The sequence below is a fragment of the Cupressus sempervirens genome, chromosome 1 (assembly GCF_028749045.1).
Source record: "Cupressus sempervirens isolate cs-2001-9-10 chromosome 1, ASM2874904v1, whole genome shotgun sequence".
NCBI lineage: Eukaryota > Viridiplantae > Streptophyta > Pinopsida > Cupressales > Cupressaceae > Cupressus > Cupressus sempervirens.
This window is the reverse complement of record NC_143118.1, coordinates 734,818,403-734,846,331: the sequence shown is the minus strand read 5'-3', so window position 1 is coordinate 734,846,331 and position 27,929 is coordinate 734,818,403. Positions and strand designations below refer to the sequence as shown.

The 27,929-nt window shown below is 35.1% G+C and overlaps 1 protein-coding gene across 8 annotated transcripts in view; it reads left to right on the top strand.

The window, feature by feature from the left end:
- Positions 1 to 27,929, top strand: part of LOC149580025 (UDP-Glycosyltransferase superfamily protein) — a 62,267-nt gene that overhangs the window by 12,665 nt on the left and 21,673 nt on the right. For all 8 annotated transcript variants that reach the window (XM_089788469.1, XM_089788452.1, XM_089788476.1 and 5 more), the window contains 6 exons: positions 20,407 to 20,462; positions 20,573 to 20,707; positions 22,548 to 22,696; positions 22,786 to 22,875; positions 23,034 to 23,100; positions 23,172 to 23,482. In XM_089788469.1, coding sequence (XP_089644595.1) covers positions 20,407 to 20,462; positions 20,573 to 20,707; positions 22,548 to 22,696; positions 22,786 to 22,875; positions 23,034 to 23,100; positions 23,172 to 23,482 — 808 coding nt within the window. The remainder of the gene's footprint in view (positions 1 to 20,406; positions 20,463 to 20,572; positions 20,708 to 22,547; positions 22,697 to 22,785; positions 22,876 to 23,033; positions 23,101 to 23,171; positions 23,483 to 27,929) is intronic.

Here is a 27,929-nt window from a genome sequence, read left to right as displayed (position 1 = left end):
ATTTGGCATCATGATGGGGGACATAACGTACAATCATCGACTTTCACCATGTCAATGGCCATTTGATCAAAACATTGCACAATGATTCTTAGATTCTATAGCATCTCTTCGATGCAGATACAGTAGCAATTGTAGCAATATCCCTGGTACACACTGGTATGTCAAAATTTGATTGGTCATGGTCGTCATAAGTTGCTACTTCTCTCAAATCCCAACATACTTTCAAACCTGTCGGTGTCTGCTAGCTTTTTTTAGTGAAAAAAAACACATTAAAAAGTTAGTTTCAGTGTCCTTTATCATTGAAACTTGAGATTGAAATTAGTGCGGGCGTTGGCTCCTGAGAGTGAAGGCCACTTGGTGGAGAAAAATCGATTGCGAAAGCTATAGTGGTGATTGACACTATCTATTTATATAATTTCAGTTTTCCATTTTCTATTGTTTCATCTTGGAACATGATCTTTCGAGTCGCACCACATCTGAGGAGATAATGCCTAATCTCCAACAACTTCTGTGATTTTCAATTTTACGACTAAATTAGAATAAGAGAAAATAGTTCTTCTGCAACTAGGTATTTATGAGAGTGCTTATCAAGCTATTAATTTTTTTTATAGATCACTCACTCTAATAAATGGATATGGGTCTTCCTCTATCTTTTGTTTGCCCATGTCTCTTGCCATGTGTCCATTGTTGTCAACACCGTCAACCAAGTCCTTTTGGCATTGATCAATGATGTAATACCACAGTATCAAATGATTTTGTTTTATGATTCCCTATATTTCTTTATTTTTTTGTACACACACACACACACACACACACACACACACATATATATATAATCATGATTATATATAGTAGGTAAAAAGATTTGTCACTCGGAAAAATGATATAATTTAGCCCAAGGGAGTGTATGTGGCAAACTATTCCCAACAGTTGGATAGGCCCTTGATATGCGGCCTTCCTCTGCATTTAGAGGGGCAGCTCCCTCGTAAGATGTAATTTTTTATATTTTTCAATAAAGATGTTGTAACAAACGAATTTCCATATCTAAAACATAGATGGTTTTAACTAAAACTCCCAGCATTATATGTAGATAATTGAATCCCTTTCCCATGATATTAATTGCTTTTAATTGAAATTAAACTATAATCATATTCAAGATCAACGATTAACTATTCATAATTGCAATTCATGATCAGCTGAAATAAATAGCTTAATGACTAACTATCATAACTGTATACATGATCAACAAAAAATAAATTATAATCATATTCAATTGAAATTTTTGGTTTAACGATTAACTACTCATAACTGTAATCATGTTCAGCTAAAATAACTAGATTAACGACTATCTATCATATTTGTATACATGATCAACAAAAAAAAAATTATAATCATATTTAGTTGAAATAACTGGTTCAACGATTAACTACTCATAATTGTAATCATGTTCAGCTGAAATAACTAGATTAACGACTATCTATCATATCTGTATACATGATCAACAGAAAATAAATTATAATCATATTCAATTGAAATAACTAGTTCAATGATTAACTACTCATAACTGTAATCATGTTTAGCTGAAATAACTAGCTTAACGACTATCTATCATATCTATATTCATGATCAACAGATAAATAAAGTAAATGCTTAACAAGAAAAGAAAGGAACATACAAGCATCATCAGTGGATCTTTAGTTAGTTGTGCAAGCCTCGGCATTGGTGAGAGGAGAAGCATTGACATAGGCTTAACCTCCCAACCTCGGACCATACTTATCCCCACACATTCTATTAAATTAGAATGACCCTCCCTACCTTGGGATTGGGCTTGGGATGTTCTTTAGTTCAGCCACTTGAGCATTCTGGTGTTTTGAATGTCCGCTCGGGTATGAAATAGACATGCTTACATAACTGGCGCTACTGACATCAAGTGATCATTAGATGACAAATATACCTATAAACTACCTTGGCCAAGGATTTCCAATGGGTTCATCGACCCGATCACCATCGCTCGACTTGACAATAGGTTCCATTTCAGGGATAAGCATGAGCTATTGAGCATATTTCTTTTAAGTTATTCATGTTTGATTTCTTTTTTGTTTTCTTGTAGATTTGTTCTACCTCTTCACCATTTCATGGCTACCAGTCGGTGAGTCCCAGGTGCATTAAAATTTATGAGCACTTTGCCCTTTTTCACCTCTTCACCTTTTGTGGCTTCATTGCTAGTGATTCCCTGGTGCATTGGATGAGCATTCTGCTCTTAATATCTTTTCCATGGTTTGAGACAACATAAATCTTGCTAATGATATCATTATTATTCATGATGGTTCTTACAACATTATGAGACTCCTTAATCAAAGTTACTACTCAACTTCTTTAATGATGGTTCAGGATACAATGAGAAATAAAAATGGGAAACTCTACATAACTCGCAAGAGACTGTTAGCAAGCTACATATGATGATCACAATCTTAAGAAAATAAATGGACTTCTATGCCTAGCTGGCGGTAGTAGAACTTACATTCAAACAAAGGAAAGAATAAAAACGTAGGGAAGTACTTCATGACCTGATAAATATGGTTTGCAGCACTTGGCTTATGACCGGTACCCTCTTGTTTTCTAACCTCAACAATCTAGCTAGGAATCTTGCTTGGCTCAGTTGTATCAACGAAAATTTTAGGGTGCTGGTGGATGTATAAAAATTATTGTGATAAATAGAACTCGGCTTATTGCAAACAAGGAGTTTGGAATGGTGGCAGAAAAGAAGGTAAAGTCCCATCACGACTTATATTTAAAAGACTAGTCATGGCTTCTCGGCTTCCATCGGTTTTTAAAGATTTAAAACTATTCGAATTCCAAGTATTAAATTGATTATGGAGAGGGAGGAAAGAATAAAATAAAATAAAAAGTTGGAAAGATTATAATTTTCAGTTGTTATTATAATATATATTTGCATACGTTTATGTAAGTATATAAATGGGGTGACATCATTAAATTATGTTATTATAATTTATTGGTGCCATTTCATTTTTATATTTATATGTATGTATGCAAGTATTCATTATAATAATATGATGAAGATCATTTAAAAATCTCTTGAGGTATGTTTTATTTTTTAAATTAAATTATTTTATGTTTTTCCTAGATTATTTTCTTAATAGCTCATGCGGGTCCCATAAATGTATCATGTGATCAAGTCATCGCATCCCTTCCAAGGAAGTTTAAGGTCATACCTGCCAATCCTGGTGACTGAACTAAGCGAACATCCCATTCTGATGATCCTGTTTAGCAATGCTTCCCCCCTCTTCATCTTCGCTCGTAATCACCCATGAAAAACACTTTCGCCATAATAATAATTCCATAATAATTCATAAAAGCATATTAATTGTTATTTTAAATCAAACAACCGCTAATCACCTAATAATAGTTATTGGTTAACGATCATCTTCATTAACAGTTAATACAATGTATATAAATAACTACCTATTTCACATGATCATGAAAGAATAATTCGTTAAATCCAACGGTTATGAACAAGTTTAAAATTAGGTCAAAATTTGGGATGTAACAGATGTATTTGAATTTGAAGGATAGAGAGAGCTACTGACAACGAATGCACCAAATGGCTTCAAAGCTTTCTTAGATTAATGTAAACTGCTAATAAGGACAGTCAAGAGCTACGCTTGAAGATGATCATTAGCACCATGCTGATTCAAGATTCATGAACATTTGCATGATACCATGAAAACACTCATTGCAAAGAGAATCAACACTTTCATGCTTCAACAATTCAGAATTTTAGAAAGAGAACTCAAAATCTGTTTTCCTTTATTTTCTTTCACCAAGAACATAAGAGGAATTTTTGTATTACAAAGAAAAAATCCGTACGCAATTTCCATATATTGTCTTATCACCAAAACACAATTTCCAAATATTGTCTTATCACCAAAATTCTAACATAAGTGTTCCCTAATTCCAAAGTCAAAAAAGTCCCTTTACAAAGCCAAAATATCCCTTAGATAGACCTAAGGTTAAGAATGACTCCTCTGTGGGTATTAGCTACCTCCCAATTACGTGATTTTGGTGAGGGTAATTAACCTCTACAAAATTAACCAAATATGACCTAAAACTTGGACCTTATACCTTTTGAGAAAATATTGAATAATCAATCCTAATCGATCACCTTTTGATCTTTGAATCATTTACTCAAATTACATCACTTTATGAATGATCAATGAGGAACATTTGTAAACATTCTTGTCTAAGATTGATGTGGCAAGAATTCGGGGGTAACCCTATTGGAGGTAAACTAGATCCCTGCAAATAACCACACAGCGGAAACACAACAACAAAGCAACAACAATGCAAGATTTGATACCAAATGCAACTCTTTATTCATAAATAACTATTTACATGTAATATGCTTGGCTGTAGGGCCAAATATAGTAGCAATTACAATAACAGTTCTGCAAGATCCAATAAGATCCAACTCACAACACTAAACCCAATTAGTCTAGATCTGCATACTGGAAGAAAACCCCAAGGAAATCTTAACTTGTGCTCGCAAGCCCTCCAAGCAATCTCCTGGTTTACCAAGCCTCAGCTAAAGTTCGCATCTACACTTCATCCTCTTTTCCAAGCTGGATGACTAATAATGCCTAAAGACCCCACAAAACCCCTTATTTATATGCAACTAAGCCACAAGTCGGCCCAACTCAATACAAATTAAATTAAATCCCATACATTAAATATATGTTGAGCCACAAGTCGGCTACGGCTACAACACAAATTAAATACCCAAAGTGGGCTCACAACACGAATTAAATACCCAAAGTTGGCTCACAACACGAATTAAATACCCAAAGTTGGCTCACAAACAATTCGGCACCTATAGGAACCAAGACCAGACCGAGTGTCAAATGAACCAAGCTGAGCATTAGCCAAACCACAAGCATTACCGAGCTCCCAGTGCATGCTGAGAAACCAATACATGCCGAGCACACGGAGAGTGCCGAGCAACAGAAGATGCCGAGCTCCAACAACGATTGAGCCCCCTTCAACAACTGAGCACCTCGGCCAAAACTACACCCTTCAATGACCGAGCACCACTGTTCGGTGATCGAGTCCACAACACTTTGCTAAAATACCTTCAACCATGCAGGATTACAAGCAAGTCCAGGATGCTTGTGCATAAAAAATGCCACCTCTTTGAGAATTCTATCAAATAATTCTTCTACTTTGAGATTAGTCTTTGGTATATGCAGGGAGTGATGAACCGGGAAGATACCAACATGCACACCAATCACCACATTACTTTGAGTTGCAACTTTGGATTGAGCCTACCATGCATTTTGGCACATCAAAATCATGTGATCTTGGTATCCTTGACCTTGTGTAACATAATATTATCTAGTAGATTTTGAAAAAGCACTCCACCTTCTGTATGTACTTTCGTTGCCACAAGACTATCCCAATGTTTTGAAATGATGGTATCGATAAATGTTGCAAAGCATGACTCGAACACCTACCATTTTCATCTGCATTCAAGCTCTTCAAATTCATTTGGAAAACATACATCTCTTGCGTGTTGAAATAGAGCAATCAAAGTCATAGCTTGCTCAAACATCCCTCCTGCTAACCCAGTTTCATTCCAGATTGTAATTGTTTGCAAAGCATATAATCTGTGATAACCTTGCAGTTTGTGTGTTTGTATGTCTTTGAATGAAATGGGAAATGAAAGACCCATCACTGTTTGCCAAGAAGAGACCCATATTTTGCATCTAATCTGTCATTTTAAACAATTTTCATTATGCCCATAGCATCTCTCTAACTTTCCCTTTCTTTGTGTGCTTGAATTCATGCCCATATATGATCCACTATTGTGAATAGAATACACCTGCAGATTTATAACTATTTATAGTCTACATCCTCATCGATGGAATGGAAGGCTAGTTAAGGACTAGTATCATTTAACATTTCAGCATTTATCAGATTTCACTCTGCTTGGCCTTTTGTCGAGCTATTCACATGTGATGTCTGAGAATATACATTTTTTATAGCTTCCATGATAGTGGTTACGATTATTAAGCTTGAACATTGTCTTTGAATCTTTCATCGACCTCCGTGGTTCTCTTTATTTGACCAAACATCCAACTCATGCATGAGCATTTTTAGGAAGAACATACGTTAGATTGTTTTGCAAACATTCTACTACTACTACATTCTATAACTTCATTCTTGTAAACACACTGCAATGATCACATTTTGTGTGATGGCATCACTTTGAGAACATAGGGTAAAACAATTGTGCTTTGTCAATGCTTTCGCATTTTTCATGCGTGTCAACCTGAGCCCTCAATCTCTTGAGTTTGTCGCTTAAAAGCTAGTGGATTCCACTTTGGCATTTTGTTGAATATGTCGTAGGCAAAAGTGGCAATATCATAGCATCAATAACATGCTGTGCACTTTATTTGGGTGCCATCAGGCTATAAAAGTTATCTCATTAGCTCTCCACCAAAACAAAACACATATTTCATTGCATTCTATATAAGCCATCGTGGTTGATTCAGTGACAATTACGACATTACACAGGTGCTATTCCCTTGAGGTGACATTTGAAACAATAAACTATTCTGATGATGATTCCATATTCACAATGAGGGAAATTGGAGTTATGACATCTAATTGGGGCTGCCCTCAATTATGCTTTGAAAGGTGCTTCTGATAAGGACTAAGCTTCTTAATAAGTATGTGTGGGCTATGATTGCAAATTATCCATCAGAGCATTTCTATTTGCAACTTTGATAAAATAGACCACCATTAACTTATTCAAATGGATGCAAAGAATGGATTTTATCATGGTGCGAGCTCTTAAATGATAAAATGCATTCTTCTGTAGAAAGGCAGGCATTCAAACAAACAGTTCGCGTGCCTTCTATTTGCCAATGGTTATCTTGTTCCACATTGCATAAACTTCAATTTGATTCCTTCTCCACATTTGGCTGTGCATTCCAAATGCCTGAGCTTTGTCTTCTCAAAGGTATTCTGTCAAATAGTTCACATGTCATGGGCTATGGTGCCATTAGAAAACCAATATAGGAACAAGCTTGAAGTCCATGAGCATGGTGAAGTGGCAGGCTATACTTCAAAGCATTCTCTTTCCATGCATAGCATGTGATTGATTGAAGACTGTTCATTCTCACCTAATGCAGCTTAGGAGATATATCATTTGGTGCGCAGGGGAAGAGAAACATAGGCATCTTTTACGTATATTTCATCAAATAAAGTGCGGTTGGCGTTCTCCATATAGCATCGGCTTTTGAAGCTTACTTTGCTTGCATGGAACAATAATTTACCACAGACTTAGATTATTGATCTCTCTCCCATAGCATATTTAGCTTCATTCAACCAACCTTTCAATGTGCCGCGGGCTGGGAGTTGGAGCATTGTGCCAATTTTTTTACGAGCATTATCATCTTTGGTATGCCAACATTGAACGAGAATTGTCAAACATTCAGGACACCAAACTCATTGCAAACATGAGTGATCAATCGACTAACACTACTCCATGTGTTGTGCCTGGAGATGATGTGTGGGTTAATGCACATTGAAGATTTCAAACCCTGCCATCGAGTACCTTGAAACTTCATCCATTTGGTGGAACCCAACGAGCAATGCTTTGGTCTTGTCTTGAATGATGTCTGATATAATGCGGCTTCTCATCTTCAAACCATCAATCCCTCCTTCATGTCTGATATACAGTTTCCATCATCAACACGTCTTTGAGATGATTCACCCTTCAATTCTTAACCTCCATCAACTAGACAAAGAGGTTGATAACTGTCTCCAAAACATGTGTTTTGAGCCTCAATCTTAACCATTTTGGTTTTTTGGAGGTTAAGGTTTGGGGTTCGTAACAAGCATTTTGAACCTTGTTTCTTAACCTATTAAACGTTAAAGGTAAATGTTTTGATTGCAAATACATGTTTTCAAGGTTTTCTTTAACCTGACATAACTTTTGACTCAGGAGTCAAATTCCACAAATTCAAAGTGCTGGTTGGAGCTGGGAACAAGCCGAAGGTATTGGAATTATAAAAGCACTAGAAATTTGATAAGATGTGACCATTTTAATGCTCAAAGTTAGGTATGTTTTGGTTCATTTTAGGCTAAGAATGATGGAATTTTGGACACTTGATCTACATAGACCATAAGACGTATTAGCGACAAAACAACTACTATTTCCCCAAGAGCAACCTTAGCTAACATGATGAAAAATTTAAAATTTTGGTGTAAATTGATATCTAGGCAACATACATACATACATACATACACACACACACACATACACACATACATACATACACACATACATACATACACACACACACATACACACATACATACATACACACATACATACATACATACCTACGTACATACATACCTACGTACATACATACATACATACATACATACATACATACATACATACAATGACTATATATATTTATGATTATACAACACATACTCAAACCCACGTACCCAAAATCCCAATTTTTTTTTTGTGTCCATACCCACGTACTTGGTTCTTGTACTTGTAACCATGACTATACTTGTATGGGCAACTTATATATAAACAACAAAACAACCATAAACTTGAATATCATTCCAATTGTAAAACATGCATGATAAACATTAAATATTTTTCATTCAAACTTCAAAATATCAAAATAATAATATCAAGTTCAAGTTTTGACATTTGGTTTTGACTTTTAAACTTCTACCATCGAACATATTCTCTAGATCATCAACACCATCATCATCGACATTAGATGATATAGGAATATTAGATGACACAAAAGTAGTGCTAGTGCCACTTGCATAAGTGCTTGTTTTTCCAGCCCTTAAATGCAATGTGTTGAAAAGTGGAAGCATCCAGGTGTATGCTTTGGCTCTATATCCCACAACTTCATCTCCCCTTGTAGTCATGTTGTTTGTGTGAAAAGAGATACATGTTGGAATGGACTCCACTATTTTTGAGTGCAATTTATTGTGTTTTACTGAATGGATGAAAGAATGTGTGCTCCACTTCCTCTTTAATGTAGATGAACTAGGAACCTGTGAAGACAAATTAAACAATTAAAGTCACAAATTTATTGATAGGTTTTAAAAATATATAAACACTATAAACAAAACTTTAAATACCAAAAAATAGGCACTCATTAGGTGTTGTGATAAAATTTTGATTGCGAAGGGCTGAAGGTGTTGGAAGGATTGGCCATGGAAGTACCAATAGTTGATGTGAGTTTTCTGCCACCACAACATGCAGGATGAATCACTCAATGTTTTAGGATGAAATGCCAAATATTGTGTCCTCACTTGAACAAAGATATCATGTATGCTAAAGATTGTAAAGAAAGATGATCAAAGCAACTCTAGGATTCCTTCTAATGTTGGACTTAAGTCAATTGTAATGATGTGATGTACTGGTATTACAAAGGAACTTACACTAGCTCACTAAGACTTGAAAACTTGACTTCACATATGATATGGCTTTATAAGTGCAATGTAATATTATGACTTCCAATTTGCGAAATGAAATGCAAGTGAACTGAAAATTATGGATCTAAACTACTACTCTACTTTAGGATGCAAGAGATCGTGAATATCCTCGTGATTCTACTAGGCTTGTTCTTTTCATCAACTCCACTAAACTAGTGCAATGTTCTAATGTGAATGAATGATTTTAACACCATCCATAGATGCATATCATGGTAGCAATAATTGAAGTTAAGCTTTTAAATATGCCATTTGATCATGCAAGTAGCTAGTGGTTTGGTCTAAGTGAGTTGAACAAGGATGCATCCACAATTACTTTTATCCAATTTAAGTTACTTACAGAAAATTCTAACACTAAGAACTCGAAGCAAATTCTCAATTCTAAATGAGAAATGTAAAGAACCATGAAATACTCCAAACATTGCAATATTCACCATGAAAACCAACAATGAAGAAGGAACTAATTTGGTAGTATTCTAGCAACAATTCTCCAACAAATCTGTCTATACAAATGAGGAAAGTTAGCCTTATATAGGTAGCTCTAGTACAATGAATGCCCAAGATTAAATCAGAATTAATGAACCAGATTAATTCACTAAATCCCTAATCAAGGTTTTTAAAACCATTACCAACAAATATCAAATGCCTATACAATTGCAAAAGAGCATCACTTTGTGGGCCAATAAGAAAATGCCACATGGGCTTACAATAAATCTTCCTTTTGAAGATAATTTTGTTTGACTTTCCCTTTTGACAAATTCAGTGAATCTGGACATAATATTGTCGATCTCTTCATTGAACACTTGGCATGATCTGATTGATTGAAGATGAATGTGTGCCACCTCAACATGCTTGTCTCAGAGACTTGATAGATATCTCTTGGTGATTGGAAAATATCTCTTGACGCTCAACATTATTAAGCCTTCAATTCTGATGGCTCATATTCTCAAATTGCTTCATCTTCATGCATTCTTTCCTATCCTTCAAAATCCCTTATCTTTAAATTTCCTCATTAACATAACTTGAATCTGCATGTTCTTGAATTCTTGATTTCTTCTTGATGTCCTAACTCTGGGCCTACACTTGTAGAAGTGCTTCATGTAGTTAAATCTTCAGTTGAACTTGTATTTTCAGAGGAAATTCAAGTTTGTATGAGTTTCTCTATTTGTTTGTAGACTTAATGATGATATTTTTTTTACTTATTGAATCTGACCTGTACATCTTGAACTTGATCCTGCACCTTGACTTCGATTGGGAAGCACCTCATTTGTACTTGATTTTGGACTTCCATCTTCACTAGCTTCTATCATCCTCTAACCTGCCACACAATGTCATTATTAGATTTTTATATTTAAAATCATGACATAGTGAGCAAATACAAGATCTTTCCATGATGACAACCTCCCTAATAAACAAACTTCACTACCCTTGAATCAAAACCAACATATTTCAAATGCTTACATTCTAAATCTGATATGTTATCCCTGAATTCCTAATGTATGATTGTTTTTATGTGCAACTAAGAGTATGAATTTAAACCATGCGAGTTTTCTTTTTCATTAAATTATCTCCCAAACACCCAAACCATATTATTGTATCACACAACATCATGTTTACCGAGTTCCATACTTTGCCGAAGCTAAAAAGTGGATATCTAAATGTCCAGGGTCTGAGATATTTGCACTTCATTATATGTGATTTTCATCAGACTCTAAGTCAGAAATGCTTCTATACTTGATGTTGGCTGATGGTCAACTCTGATTCAAACGTGAACTGTACAATTTTGGTATGCTTTCTTTATCTTTTTCTTTAATTGCTGGTCAAAATGTCTAATCTGAATTCACAATCTTTGATTTTCAATCTGTATATGTGCTTTGATCTGCTCTTTGTCCAAGCCGGTCCACTCTGCAAATGGTCAATATCATCTGTTTTGAGTTTAAAATGAAGTGTTTTAATTTCCTTTTATATGGCAGTTAAACCCAAAGGATATTACTTCTCACCTAGGCCGACATTGCTTGGGAAATAAATAAATAAATAAATTGTAAACAATATATTTAATTATATTTGCCCCTCTTTATTTATTAAAATTGCAGGCTTTTAGCATTTAAAATTACACCCTGTTATTTATTTAAATCGCAGCCCATTCAGCATCTAATTTATGCTTTATTGAATTGAATGTTTGGTCCTTTTGTTGGTGAAAACATTGATTTCCTTTGCAAGTTTGATCACCATTTAATGTCCTCACTAATTAATAATTTCCCATGGAGACAAAATTAAGTTCATGGCCCATTGAGATTTCATAGGTGATGTAATAAAATTGATTTCCTTTGCATTCAATTGCCCTTAGTAAATGCAGACGCCTGGTATTTAATGATTTTCATAATTGCCACCTCATCATTATTTGAATTGCCCCATCTATGGTGTTTACACAGCCCAAAGGTGGAGATCACATCAAAATATGGTGTCTTTGTAAGATTGCAATGTGAAAATTCAAACAAATAAGGTGATTTGCAAATAAGGTAGGTGGAAATTCGCACAAATAAGGCAAACATTTGATCAGGGAGTGGAAGTCGCACCCAGTAAGGCAGATACAAGAAACATAAGGTGGAAACCACCATCAAACAGGGAAAAACTGTTGTGTGCAAGGAGGAAACCACCATCAAATAAGGAAAATTGTCTAAAATACATTGGAAACCATCTCTAAATAAGGCGAAATTCCAAATGCAAGGTGGAAATCACCACAGAATAACACAGGTGTTCAACGGAAAGGTGGAAATCACCATGAAATAAGGTGAACGTTTCGAGTGCTGGGTGGAAATTCACACCAAATAAGGCGAACTTCCAAACCTGAAGTGGACATCAGACCCAAATAAGGCAAGTGAAAACAACAAAAAGTGGAAATTCAAGGTCGATGAGGCAGATTTTAAGAACATGAGGTGGAAATTACCACCAAATAAGGCAAAGCATTTACAATATGAGGTGGAAATCTGGACCAAATGGAAATGAAGAGCAAATAAGTCGAAACTCCACTTCAATCCCGATCTGATTGCATTGATTCGAAACTGATTTTTGTCATCTAAGTGAAACCTGAATTGCCAAATCTTCGTGTCGGAGTTGAACATCCCACTTCACCTTTCCCAATGGTTGACTACAATAGATTGCATGCTTCCCTTATTAAACTTGCTAATATGATCAGAATCACACTGAGTCTGATTTTGAAATTGTCCCATTGCTAGGACTTAAAAAACGCCAAGGTTAGCTCGTGATCAATCCCCATCTTGCTTCTCCTCGTCAAGGTTTGAATTCTGAAAATGCTGCCAACCTACTCCTACACTAAGACCTACAGCCAATCTCCAAACTAGCACCTGCTGAAAAGCAACAAAAAGAGGGGGTCCCCATGTTTCATGGGGCGATGGTGTGAAAACCTCAGAATACCAACTATGAGCATCCTTCATAAATTTATCATAGAGTTTTGATACTTTGACCAATTGAGTGGACAAAACCTGTGAATTCTTTCAGAATTGTATCTTGGATTTCATTTTCAGGGAAGAGTTTATGAAATGCTGTAATGTCAGCCCAAAATATAATATTACTCAGACCTGGAAAATAGATTCACAAATATTACACAACTTTACTGAAAACACCCAATACTAGTTAGCTAGTCTTGCATAGAAAAGGCCAAATTAAATGAGAACTTTATAGAACATTCCTGAAAAGGATTTTAATCATGCTTGAAACTGGTCTTTTACAACAACAACATTAATATATTCTTACTCCAGTTCTTAAGAAAACCCACACAAAACGTTTACAGCCAATTACCACCAATGTCACTGTAACACCACAAACTGATAATGTTTGATTTCCAAATGGGAAATACATAGAGTATGATCTGATTCAAGATTAACAACAGCAGAGTAGTTAGTTATAGTTTTCTTTGGGTTTGCCTATAGTCATTTGATTCTAATCATTAGTTTGCTTTAATTTAGTTGTTCTCGTTCTTTTTAGTTTAGTTTTGTGCACAATGGTCAGAAACTCCTTTGTCCCTCCTCAGGTGCATGTAACATAATATCTAATTTGGAAACGTATCTGATACAACCCAAATACACATCAAATATTGTGCCCATGTGTGCCTAAAAGGACTTGATTTTCCGACCATCCCAAATACTATGCAATTTGACTCTTTTAAAATCTGAAGTAGATCTTCCCAAATCTAATTTGAAAAAGCTTTATTAATGCAATCTTGTAAAAAAAAAATGGTATAAACAAAATCTACACCAAATGGAATATTTTTCTATTTGACTGATCTATTCTTTTGGGTTATCTTCCAATACAAATGAGAAATTTGTGTTAAATATATGTGTGTTCTTATTAATGTCATATCCAGCTATATCCATATTGGGGGTTATTGAAATTTGACCAGATCTGATTCCGATACTGTATCATATTTGTATCCATATTTGTGTACATGCAACTTTGGTTTTGTGGGATCCTTATTTGTGAGAAAGGTGTTGTTATCTAGGCATACATGGGCACAATTCTGATTTTATGATTCTGCTCATTTCCTATATAAATATATATATGAAATACTTTAAAACCCAAGGTTATTCTTGCTAGTACTATCATTTGGTTAGGATTTGTCCTCGACTTGGAAGGGAATCATCTATTTGTGTCTTGAAATCTTTCGATTACAATATTTTACACAAAATTAATTACTTTAAGTCATTAAGGTTTCCTAGGAGAAGTCATTGAGCTTTCTAAGCACTAGAGTCATTCACCCTTTGAGTTGGAGAGAAATAATGGTTATCAAGTCCCAATGATTTCAAGTTCTTTGACATGAACAAATCATTTAGATAGTTGGAGATAGGTTTTGTGGATCTTGGATAGTCTGGTGTAAAGTGAGATGGGATCCATGCCATTATTTGGGAGGAGAGTTCCTCTTATGGAGTCCAATGAGTGTTCCACAAGGACATGTCCTTCCCAAAGCCACATTCTCTGGGATGGGGACATTCCCAATAAGTGGTAATGTGGAGGGGATGTCCCTGTGTCGTCCTACCATTGCCCCTCAAGACCGAGGGACTTACACCCGCTCACGGAGGGAGACATTTTTGGGTTTTTTGCCATATTGAGGGGACCTTTCCAGGATGTCCCCTAGATTGGGGACAACTTGGGGACTCCAGGATGTCCTTAGGACTTCTAAGTGTTACCCATGGTAGGGAAATGAAAAATTCAATACTTTAAAACAAATCAAAAAGTGTTTTCAATGTGGTTGCCATAAATCTTAACCTTCATGGTCTATGGGCGCCAATCAAACCCTAAACTCTCACAGAAAATTTATAAATAGGCATCTAACTTTTAGACTCAATCAAAATATCTCCCAAGGTTAAATAATATTAAAGATATGGTCTTGCAAAACTAAGTGATAAAATTGTTGCAATGACATTCACCATAGAGGTTTATGTGGTTTGAAAGATTCCTGATGGATCTCTGCTGCTAATCTGCTGTAGCTTTATTATATTTTTTCTTTTTAATTTTCTTTTTCCTATTTATTAAAGTTTTCTTGTAGAACTAGATGGAAATGCAGAAGAGTTTGTTTGTTTTTGCGTTTTTGATAATTATTCAACATAGAAATGAGAAGGAGGAAATGATATGAAAAGAATCTGAAAATAAATAACAATATGCAGCAAAATCAGAATTGATACAAATCGTACTAGGAAGATCTCTGAATTATAGAGCCAAATAAAGGATCCAGTACATTTTCCCTAACAATGACGCCAAACTGGCTGATGGAAAAGGACTGTGAACATGCAAACGTCTGCTGCTGATTATCGGACTCTCTATATTTCAAAGTGCTGCAAATGGTGGCTATTGCTGCAAGGCTCACTTTCCCATGTACCAATAATCGTGCCCAGCTAAACAATACTGCAGACCCAAGCTGAACTGGCGTCCTCCTTCCCTGATAACAGCTGATACAACTGAAAATTCCAAGACCAAATACTGCTGAGGGTTACGTCCCAGCCAGTAAATACCCTGGGGTTTGCGTTCCAGAATAAAATTGCCCAAGCAGAGCAAATTTGTAAACAAGTTTAAAATGCATAATATGAATGAGGAATGGCGCCTCCATCTCCTTATAACCCCTTCCAAAGCAAATCGAACCCTAAAGTGACTCCAAAAGGCATTGGGTTACAAAAGTGATTTAAGTCTTATTTTAAAGTGGCAATGTTACTAAAAATGACCCTTTTTCTCCATAGACATAAATCCGTTAACTGAATCGCCCTGAGACCAAAGAGAAAGATTTAGAAAAGTTCAAGACCTTTCCAACGAGCTATCACACCAAGGGGTACGCATCCAAATGAGGTCAAAATTTCCCTTATTACTCCAAAATGGCTATTAACTTAGCCTTATTTAATTATTAAACACTAACTTAGGAAATATTAAAAATATAACCCAAATAGCTACAAAATGCCCAACTGACATCACAAACCATAAAATCATCCTGTCACCTGTCTATGACTGAAGTCGGAAATCAAGGATCCACTGGCAGTCTCATCCCTAAAATCTAGGGATGCTCCTAAATTTTAGGAAACAAGCTCTATCCCTCTGAAACTGAACCCAAAGAGCAAACTCATGGAAACCCAACCCTGTGCATGATCATACCTCCTAAAAAGTAGGAATGAACCCCATAAATATAGGAACTGTCTCCTAAAAACAAGGAACGTCTCCCAAAAACAAGGAACGTCTCCCAACTGATCAATAACCGCCAGAATGCCAAGTCCCCAACACTGAATAACCATACTAGGTCTCTATCCAACCCTGTCAGCCTACAAGACCCCATAATAAGCTGACTGACTCACATGTCTCTGCTAGACTGAGCTAGAGTGGGGACATGACATGGTTTTGGATGCCTTAATTTGAGCTTTGGGATGCTGCCTCAAACCCTGTGAGGGTTGTTGCCTCTTGATTCCTCTAGGGGCTCTTCTTTTGAAACCCTTGTAAGTGCACAACTCCTCAACCTTGTTTGGAGCTCAGTAGGTACCATACGCTAGTCATGGCAAGCATAAGCCATAGCTGGTACTATATGCTAGTTAGACAAGTTTTACTTGGATGTCATAAGAATTAGATATACCCATTAACTATATGCATATATCATCTTTTAGTATATTTTAAACTCGTGTTGAAACAATATTGCTCTCAGATCGTAACACTTGTAGAATAGTTTTACCTAAATTGAAATGGTTGACTGTATCCCATAATTGTTTTGTTGTAGAGGGAGCTAACAAAAACAATTTTGAAGCTGAAATGAGTAAAAAACGGGAATTTGGTTAATGTATGATTTATATAACTCTTGATAGGCATACAAATTTTGTTTTAAGTTCTTGAACGAATCAAGTATTTTTTCCTGTGCACGTTTTCTGTGACTTGGTTTTGCATCACCAACTACATTGCCATAATGGAAATGTATAACAACCACTTTCTCGGGTGTTAACTAACAATTAACATATCAAAGAAATACAATTATTACTTCATTTTCATAGGAAGACAGTTATATTAGTTTCGTTCAAGTAAATAAGATTAATGGTTACAGTTAGTTAAATGGAAATTTCATAACTAACAATTGAAAACACCATCAATGAATTTACTATGGAAATTAAAATCTACATACCATTGACTTGGAGACCGAAATCAATCTAGGGCCACTTCTGCAAACACGCAGGTTAGTCCACAAATACCACTTAGGATCAATTGACGATTACCACCCAGTACCACTATATCAAAATCAAATGACGATTACCATCAAATTCCACTATATCAATATCAATTGACAATTACCATCAAATACCACTATATCAATTAGGGCATCAATCACCATTGGATCATTTAGGGCATCACGTACCACAATATCAATTAGGGCATCACATACCATTGTGTTAATTAGGGCATCCATTACCATTGGATCATTTAGGACATTAGATACCACTGTATCATTTGGGGCGTCAGATATCATTGTATCATTTGGGGCATTAGATATCACTGTATCATTTCTTTTCTTCCTATTGCTAACTATGGCAATAACACACAGTTAGAAGATATGCTCATAATCATTATTCTTATAAATGAAAGACTAAAACAACAATCCTACAGATATATTCCATATTCAGTTGGAAGGTCTACCGATCTAAATGGTTACCAATTACATTGACGAGAAATGTTGCTTTCATTAAAGGAAATAACTGAATTCAATGATATAAATTAATCCATCATATCTTCTACTTGTATAAATATCATAAAAGTAAAAATAGCTGTTACCAATAAATGTTTGAATGTTCAACTTATCTTTATTTGATGCATGTCCTGACATTTCGTGGAGAGGGGAAACATTGTCAAGGGCTTAACCTCCCAACCACGGACCTTAAACTTATCCCTACACTTTCTTTAACTAGAAAGACCCTCCCTACTTGGAATAGACATGGAACACCTGGTCAGCCATTGAGCAACCTGGTTCTTAATCACACCACTCAACTTGACAATAGAGAATGTATCAAAAATGCATGAGCTATCAAATGATTCTTTTTAAAATAATAAATAATTGTTATGTCACATTTGATTCTGTTTTCATGATAATGTAGATTCTTCTCTCACCTTTTCACCCTTTTCCTTGGCTATACAACCAAGTGAGTCCCAAGTGATTGAATCTTAGAGTAACCAGCTCTTTCTGTTGATCCTCAACTGATATAAGAATATTACATGTTTTTCAGCAAATCACATTTTTGTGACCTGTGAATTTAATCTTAAGACTTGCATAATAAATACCATTTGATTCTGACATTTAGCAATAAATAAAGAGGTGAAATCATATCATGAACAATTGGTCTTGACTTATCATGAGAAGTTCTGACTTAAGGAGAAACTACCCGATGATATCAAACAAGGATGTTGTACAAAATTTCAAGAATCTGTGGCTTACTGCTGTAAATACAATGCAATGTTATCTGATAAAAACATATTATAAATCGATTGGATATGGTAAGTCAACCACATAACTTGGTAAGTTCAGAAGTATTGGAGCCTTGGCTGGACGCTATAATCAGTTCCTTAATGGAAATAACTTCAAATATAGATCTCAGTGTGATTACCATTCACGTCTTCTAGCAAAAGAATTCAATGAAATGGGCAAATCGTGGCAAGGAAATATGCAGAGGGAAAGAACGTGAGGAATAATGCAGAGAGATATCGTGAGAATATAAGACTCCATGGTCTCTCACGGCTTCATAATTTAAAGAAGTATCCGAAAAATCTTTTGGCTTCCAAGAAGCCGTAACTTAAAAAGAAAAGACTTGGCTTCTTGAACGCCAATATGCCAAATGTGTATTTTGGTTTCTAGCAAGAATTTGAATAAATATGGAAAAAGATTTGAAGGTTATAAATCAAGGATAATTACAATTTATTTATCTACTTGCATGTAGATGTATTTATGAGGTGGCATTATATTATTTATTATATCCAAGGTCGTATTTATCATTAAGTATATCTAAATACATGCTCTATTTGGAAGATTATTTTATCTTCTTGTACATGTATTTAAATGTACGTATTAAATTGATAAAATCTTATATAAAAATAATACTATGATTTCACCTTTAATTTATATCTATGTGTACGTACATAAATATGTATTATAATGATGTGGTGGAAAAGTCAACCAAAAGCCATTTGAGGTATGCATTAATTAAGTTAAGAAGATTAATATTTTAAATGTTTATTTGATAGCTCATGTGTGTCTAATGTGTGTATCCTGTTATGCAGTCGCTAGGTCCTCAGCAATGGTGATTTGGGATTCATACCCATTTTTCCAGTGATGGTGATGCTCCTGTGCCCAATTCTTTTCTGACAATGCTTCTACCCCTTTGACGTGCTCCCTACAAGGAAATTCTCTGCAGTTAAATCATATTACCATAATAAGTTATTAATCATGTCGGCTAACCGCTTTTTCAATTCCATGAATTGATGATAAATAATTAACTAGTATGTTATCTTCATATGAAATTATAACGACTAACCATATTACCATTTCGCAGGATTATAACAAATTTAACTGTCAACTGACTTCATGTGAACCTCAACGGCTATATGAACATTTTAAATTGGGTCGAAAATTGGGATGTAACAAAATGGGTGTTATCTTATAGCACATCTCCCACCTTGTCATTGAAATGAAGTTCTTGCCATTCATTTATCTTAGTGCATTGTGTTAAGTTAATGGTGTGATAAGTGCTTGATGAGATTGTGGATTATACAGGTGATTGGCAGTGCACATTACAGGTTTATCAAAATTCTATGATCTTTTGAGATGTTAAATACTAATTTAAATTACAAAAGTCTTACAACTGAATTACACTCTATGCATTGAGTGTGATCCTTTCTCTTTGATAGTAATAAATTGCAAATCATTTGCACCTTTGAAATATCCCAGCCGTTTTGGTATCCTCTCATGCCCTCTGCATCCTTTCTTTCAAGTCATTTTATCACAACATTCCTTGGTAGCATATTTCTTGTGGTTTTAACGTTTTGATTTCTGAATTTGCCATTATCTGCTTACATTTTTTTCACAATAAGGCTCATTAATGGTTCATTATGGCACTATATTTTTGACAAAAACTTCAATAATCTCTTTTACCTATATTTAAAATTTCTTTGTCATCCTTTCCATTCCTTTAATTGAATTGCTTGGTTTAAATTGCCTTCATAATATTATTATACTTCTATGTGCATCTTTATACTTTTAAAACATTTGTTAGAGTTTCAATGTTTTTATATCCAGTTATTCTGTTTGTCTAACATTTGTTTTGATAGGAACCGAACCCCATGGTGCTGTTTTGGAACATCCATCTATTCATCTGCATTTGATGGTACATTTTATAAAGCATGCTACATTTTATAAAAATGCTAGCATTTCTTCATTGAATTTGACTTGAAGTTAAGCTGCAATTTCAGGCTGATATGGTAACTGTTCTTGCAGCGGCAACCCATTCCCCAGGGTCTACCACGATTTCTCTATCTCTTAGCACTACCTTTAAAAACAATGTTACAATTTGCTATTCTAATGTGGTACATCTGTTTTAAGATACCTACCCCAGATTTATTCCTTGTACAGGTAAGAGTATTATTCTCGCACTAATTTTTTGATGAACCTTTTATATTGAGATTGAGAGGCACAATGCATATGTTTTACTTTTATCCTTCTTTGTCCATAGCTGTTTTATCTTGATCTCAGTTATCTCTAAATTAATGAGAACAAATGAATAATTAAATTCCTTTTCAGTTGTTTTTTTCTTGTATCTTTTGTCCTGAATTAGAATGATTACCTTCTTCTGCCTGTCTTTCCTATGATGTTACCTGTTTGGTCGAAAAGTACCCAATTCTGACTCAGATAGGGTTGTAGCTTGTATCAGAGGAATTGCTTAGTTGACATCAAAAGTAATTACCCAGCCTATATTCTTTTAAGTTTCCTTTAAAATTGGTTTATTTATGTTGACTGTTTATTAGAATTTTAGCTGAGTTTTTTCATTCTTTTTGAGCAATTATATTTTCTTTGAACAGTCATCAATATTGTTAAAATCTTGTGCATTTAGTCGTCTGCATTTTTAAACACTTTTGAGTTCTAGGAAATTCAATAATTCCTGCCATGCAATAAAGATTTAAAGATACTTAGGAGTAGTCATGAAAGGGGATTCAAGAGTGATGTATGTCTCCTTTCTTAATCACCTTATACTTTTCTCTAAATTCACAAATCCAAAATTAAACAGGAGCAAAAATGTAGTTAGAGATGTAATTCTTAGTTGAATAATATGTGATAAGTTATATAAATATCTGAAGTCTGATTTCTCATATCTGGTTGATCTCTTAGATTGTTCTCCTTTATCAAATGGAATTCTTCTGCTTGGCCTGCTCTCAAAATCTGATTAATACTCTTTAATTGTTGATCCTCCTATTTAGCTTGGAATGAAATCTTCTTTATGCGTTATTCGTGAAAGTGTCATCACCTTTTATTTGAAATGAGTTGCCACTTTTCATTCTTGCCATTGAGAATGATACACTATTCTCCAAATTGCTCTCCCTTGGATATCGTCCTCAAATGAAACTTTCTCCCCTCTCTATCTTACAATGTAGGGCAGAGTCATCTTTTTGTCATGGCTACCCTTTACAAAGGTGCACAATTACCACGCTTTTGATGAGTCACAACACTTCATCATCTATACCCTTTGAAAGAGTCACAACCCATCATACTTGTCCCTCTTTGAAAGAGTCACAACCCTTCATACTTGTTCCTCTTGAAAGAGTCACTAAGGTTAATAATTACTACCTTTTTGAAGAGTCACAACCTTTCATAAGCTTTTCCCTTTGAAGGAGTTATTTTCTTCTCATTTCTTTTACCTCTTCTATTAATTCTTCCTTGCTTCACACCTTCCTTTTTCTTTTCCCCTTTCAAATGGAGTTCTCTTCTCCCTTTTTGTATCTCATGTTTGAGGGACTCACAACTTTTCATTTCATGCCTTTTGACCCTTCATTAACTTAGCTACATTACATAACGTTCTTTTTAAAATTTATTATATTCTATTTTTAATACAATTTTCTCTACTCTTTTTAAATTTAAATTTTATTATTATTGTTTATTATGAAAGCCTATTTCAAACAGGGGATATTACAAGTGTCCACGTGATGATATAAGTTAGCTTTTGTAGATCTGTTGTCTGGTGATACAACATATCAAGATGCATGAAAAACCAGATTGCCTTTGGGTGTAGGATATATCAATTTTTAATGACTGCTAAACTTGAGTATTGTGGTAGTGTAATTGGTGATAGTTCAAATGCCCATTGTGGGATGCTATTATTATTTGTCACCCTTTTTATATTCTTGAAGGACCTTCATTTCTGCTAGTGCGAATAAAAATGTTCGTGTTGTACAGTCTTACAATACATCATTTTTTGCAGAATCCCCCTTCTGTCCCTACTTTGTTTGCTGTAAGATGGGCATGTTGGATAAGAAAGTCTGCCTTCCTTATTGATTGGCATAATTTTGGTTATACTTTACTGGGCTTGACTCTTGGGAAATCACATCCTCTGGTGAAGCTATACCATTGGTACTATTTTGATCCAATTTATATACTTTTTCCTGTTTTAAATTCAAATGTATAATGTATTAATTCAATTAATTTTGTAATGCGGTTAGGTGTGAGAAGCATTATGGGAAAATGGCTGATGGATGCTTGTGTGTTACAAAAGCCATGCAACATGAGCTGGCTCAAAATTGGGGCATAAAGTTAAGTCTTGTTCATTACAGACTTATAGGGTTTGGGTAACTAATTATGTAAATTTGAAGGATATGATCATTTCAGATTGGAAACCACTAGGCAGAATTTTAAAACATGAGACATTTTACAGAAATAATGTTGGATGGCTTGCCATGGTTACTTGCAGAGCAACTGTTGTATATGACCGATCTCCTGAATTTTTTCGTCCTACATCATTGAAAGAGAAACACGAGGTGAAATTGCTTTCTCGTTAAAAAAATCTGCAACAGTTTTGTCTAAAACCTTATCAAATTTTTTTTGGTAGTTGTTTTGCAGACTGAAGAAGGCTATTGCAACTCCTCTTGGCATCCATGACTGTTGCAGTTACACTGAAACAGTGGGTCAACGGATAGAAATTGTTTCTGGATTAGAAGATGGAAATAGTCTAACCAGCAGGATTGATAGTACTGGTACTTCATATCCAAGAACAGCAGATTGTGATATTGCTACCGATCATGTTGAGCAGACACTTGTTACAGATCGTATGGTCATGATGGACAATGAATGTAATAGTGACGAGGATAGCATTTTGTTGAAAGAAAATAGACCAGCTGTTATTGTCAGCAGCACCAGCTGGTAAACTCTTACAGCTGTCTTTTGATGTTAGTGTTGACACTTTTCCTGTTCAACTATTGTATAACTATTAAAACTTAATTGCTCTGAGTTGAATGGTCTGGACATTATTCAAGGGAATACCTAAAGTTGAGAAGGGAGGGATTTCACTTCTTGAGCGAGCATTGTAGATATCTTCATTGGTCTCTCCTGATCACTTATTACAACTTGTGGATGTATTTTATACTGACTTTGGAGTTCACATGCATCTTTGTTTTGCGTAAACTAAATACAATGCTAATTTCCTTAGATTCTTTCTGTTACACCCTTAGTATTTCGGGCATCACAGGTTATGGAGTAGTCAACGTGTGGCATAGATAACCTTTGACTTGATCATTTAACAAATTAATAGTTTGATATTCATTGTTCTTTTATTTATTTGTGCTAATCTTTGTTAAGTATTTACTGCTATTTAATTTCTGCATTGCATTTTTGCGAAGTGTTGCTGTTATTTCATTTATATGATATAGTAATTTGAATATAAGTGGTATTAAAAGCTTTGATTAGGTAGCAGTTTTGTGGTACAGTGAGCCAAAACCAAGTCTCCAGATAAAGGTTTGTCACATTTTTCCCTTCTATTTCTTAGGTCTACTGAAGTTTTGGTTACTAATTCATTAGTGCAGTTTGGTGTTTGCCAGCTGAATCCTAGGTTTGCAATTTAGAATTTATGATCTTTGTTTGCACCAGACATTGGGAATTTAGAAAAATTCCAGTTCCAAGATTGTTGCACCATTGTGCAAGATAGCTCTCGTTGGCTTCATTTTAATGAGGTGATCACTATGGTTTAGGCTGTTAGATTCTGACAAACAGATGATACACCTAGAATAAGTGCAAGAAATATATGTTTTAAGCCGTAAATGGAAGTGATTATTATAAAATCAAACTACCAAAATAGAGTCAGTTTCCAACCGAAATGCCAGAGCTCACAATGGCTTACTTCAATACTAGAATGGAAGGAAGGAGAGTTATAAAATGTATAGGCCTTATAGTTTCCAAATCAGATGAAGATGAGAATAAGGCATAAAATAAATAATCAAGGGACTACGTATTCAAGTTTCCAAATTTTTGAGAATAAGGAAGAAAAATGGAATTTGTTGAAAGGAGAAAGTGCAACTGATTTTTCTGTCTCATCCAAGTAAAAGGAGATTCCATAAATGATCTTAATAAATTGGTGCAGAATCACATGTATAAAACATATGCAAGGTGAATAAAATATCATTACCTTAACTTAAGAGGGAAACAAGAGATGGGTCCTACCAACAAGGTCAAGTGAGGTATTTATGTACAAAAAATTCTCTCAAATAAGGAGAAGGAGAAAACCTGCAGGAAAGAAATTGACCTTAAAAGAGGTAAAAATATCTCCCAAAGTAGAGAGTGAGAAGGATCTAAAAAACCTCCTTGGAATGTGAAGTCTCTTGCACCCACAGTAAAGCTTGTAGATAAAGATACTTTTTGTGAAGGTTTTGGTCTAAAATGTCAGCAATCTGCTCCATTGTTGGACAATACTGAAGATCAATGATATGATTATGAATCAACTCCCAAATGTAGTGCATTTGTATCTCAGTGTGTTTGGATTGGATTCTTTGAGATATGAATTGCACTTCGTTTATCACAAAAGAAGATTGTTGGCTTTTGTAATGGAATGCCAAACTCAATGAGAATATGTTGTAGCCAAATGACCTCAGTGGCAACATTAATTGTCCCTATAGAAGAAAGAGCAATTGTAGACCACTTCTTGCTCAACTAACAATCCTGGATTGGAACAAAGTGAAAAACAATACCTGACATAGACTTTTGAGTTTGGGAATTATCTGCCAAATTTTATTTTTTGTACCACCAAGTCAATATCCACATTCTTTGCATATTGAATTGAGTGAAGTATTCGCTTGATTGCTGTGCCTACATGAATCAATACACCAAGCCCACAACATTTGAAAGGTTAGCCCTAGTGTGAGACGAATATATGACACTCCCAACTGATTGGCATTACAGAGAAGCATCCAACAATAGTGTAGAACAATGAGCTTCAAGTTTAGCCTTTGAGAAGTGAAGTTGGACCAAGCTTATGGCAAATCATGTGAACTGTAGAGACCATATCGATAGCGTACTTGGGTAGAATAATGAAGATATCAGTAGGAGACTAACCACCAAACTTATAGTCAACCATGCAAAATTTGTAGAGCATATCAGCTGGGGCAAGTTTATGGTCAACCATATGAAATATGGAGGTCGTATCAAGAGTAAATTGCAGTAGTATAATGAAGATATCAGGAGACTAAGGACCAATCTTATAGATAGCCATGCAAATTTTGGCTGCGTAATGAAGATATCAGAAGAAGACTAAGTGATTTTAAATCCCCCAAAAGTAGTGTAGAAGGCCCAAGTCTGACATTCAAGAATCGATCATGAAGAACACTTTTTACCGCTTTAATGTGAATGGGTGATTCCCTATGATCAAGGAGTCATTAGAATAGAAAATCAAATGTATAAGTTTGATCAAAGTGGCATAGAATGAACCCAATTGATAGAAGGAAAGCATCCATCTTGGCCTCTGAGGAGCCTATTTGAGGGCATAGAGACTTCCTAAGTCAACATATTCGAGAGGGATCCTTAATGAACCCTTGTGGCTACTCCATTAAGATTTCCTCTTGAAGGTCATCATAAAGAAATAAATTTCACATCCATAGGATGAACTTCTGAATGGTGGAATGCAACTTTAGCAACGACAAATTGGATGGAATTCATTTAGCAACTAGCACAAAAGTCTCAGAGTAGTCAATGCCATGAACTTTGGATAATCCTTTGGCAACAAATTGAGCCTTATGCTTGTTAATTGGCCCATTTGCAACCTATTTTCTTTGATAGATTCATGTTCACTAAACAAGTTTCCTTCCCTTAACAATGGGCACTAAATTCAAATATTGTTACTTCCTATGAAATTAAACTCTTGCTATATAGTAGGATCCCACTCAGTGATATTACAAGCTTCCCAAAAGGGTAGTGGATTAAACTAGAGGGAATGAAGAGATGTGGAGCTTGACGAAACTATTATTGTGTTCCTTTGGTATCTTAAACAACACCAACCTAGATGCCGATTGATCACAATGTTTGAATAGGCCATAGAGGCCAAGTAGCTGAAGAGTTTGGAGAGTCTGCAGGAGTACTCTGAGTGATGACTAGGTGTGGAAGGAAGTAAACCTCATTATTTTTGTTCCCATTAGAACTGAAGGAAGAAGACCCTTTATCAAAGCTAGGAGGATTAAAATCCTTTGAAGAAATATCATGTCATAGTGCCTTCAATGTTATAGAAGATGGAAAAATAGTAGGAGAAATGGAAGTGTTATCCGTGAAATAAACAATCCTCTCTATAAACAGATCATGAGTGGTGGGTTTGAGAAGCCTATAGCCTTTGATATCATTCAAGTGCTCAACAAATACATAAGGTTTGCAGTATAGATCCATGGCCTTGTATTTTTTTGTTGGAATGTGGATCCCATGTTGGAGAGCCAATATCTCAGAAGTGTTTTACTATGGGTTTCTGATTCCTAAAATCTTGAAAAGAAGTTACCTCCATCATAGTTCAGTGAGGAACTTGGTTGTGGATATAACACACATAGTTAATGGCCTTTGCCTACTATTGTTGTGCTAATCATTTGGAGTGTATCTTATAATTGATCATCTTTTTAAGGACTTTTTCTTGCATTCTTCAACACCATTTTGCTGAGGGTTATTGAATCCTCCACTTGGACAATTATAAGCAGCAACAATGAAAGTGTATCCTTCACCATGTTCCAAATACACAGAAGCCACAACAAAGGGTTGGAAATTGAAACTATTTATATTTTTCTTCTTAAAAACCCTGCATATTCAGGAGCAAGTAACAACCATAGCACTTTGTGGTAGGTACCTATTTACAGGCCTCAATCCTGGGAAGGAAGTGGGTAACAAACCCCATTAACTCCTAAGGACACATAGCAGGACGTCTTGTCTTTTTTGTCAACAGGCAAGGTTACTGAAGGTTGTAGTTATACTATGCATTTAATATATTGATTGAACTTAAAAAAATAAAATAGAAATTGTAGTAGTTTTATCATTTGTGTATGGTCAAGAAATATCGGAGCATGTAAGGAGCTTTAAAGATGATGATATTGTTAATGTTTTACCCAGAAATTTGAAAAAAAATGATGACATCAGACAAAGCAATAATGAACACCAAGACAAAACAATTTATCTGGGGAAAACCCTCCAAATAAGGGAAAAGACCCAGCGACACAATAAAATCACTTTTTATTGAATAATCAGAAGTTTGAAATACAATATGCCTAAACGCAAGGTTAAAACTGCACTTCTTCACAAGCACAAGATGTCAATATGTTTTCATAAAGAACATTTGAAGAAAATATAAAATTGC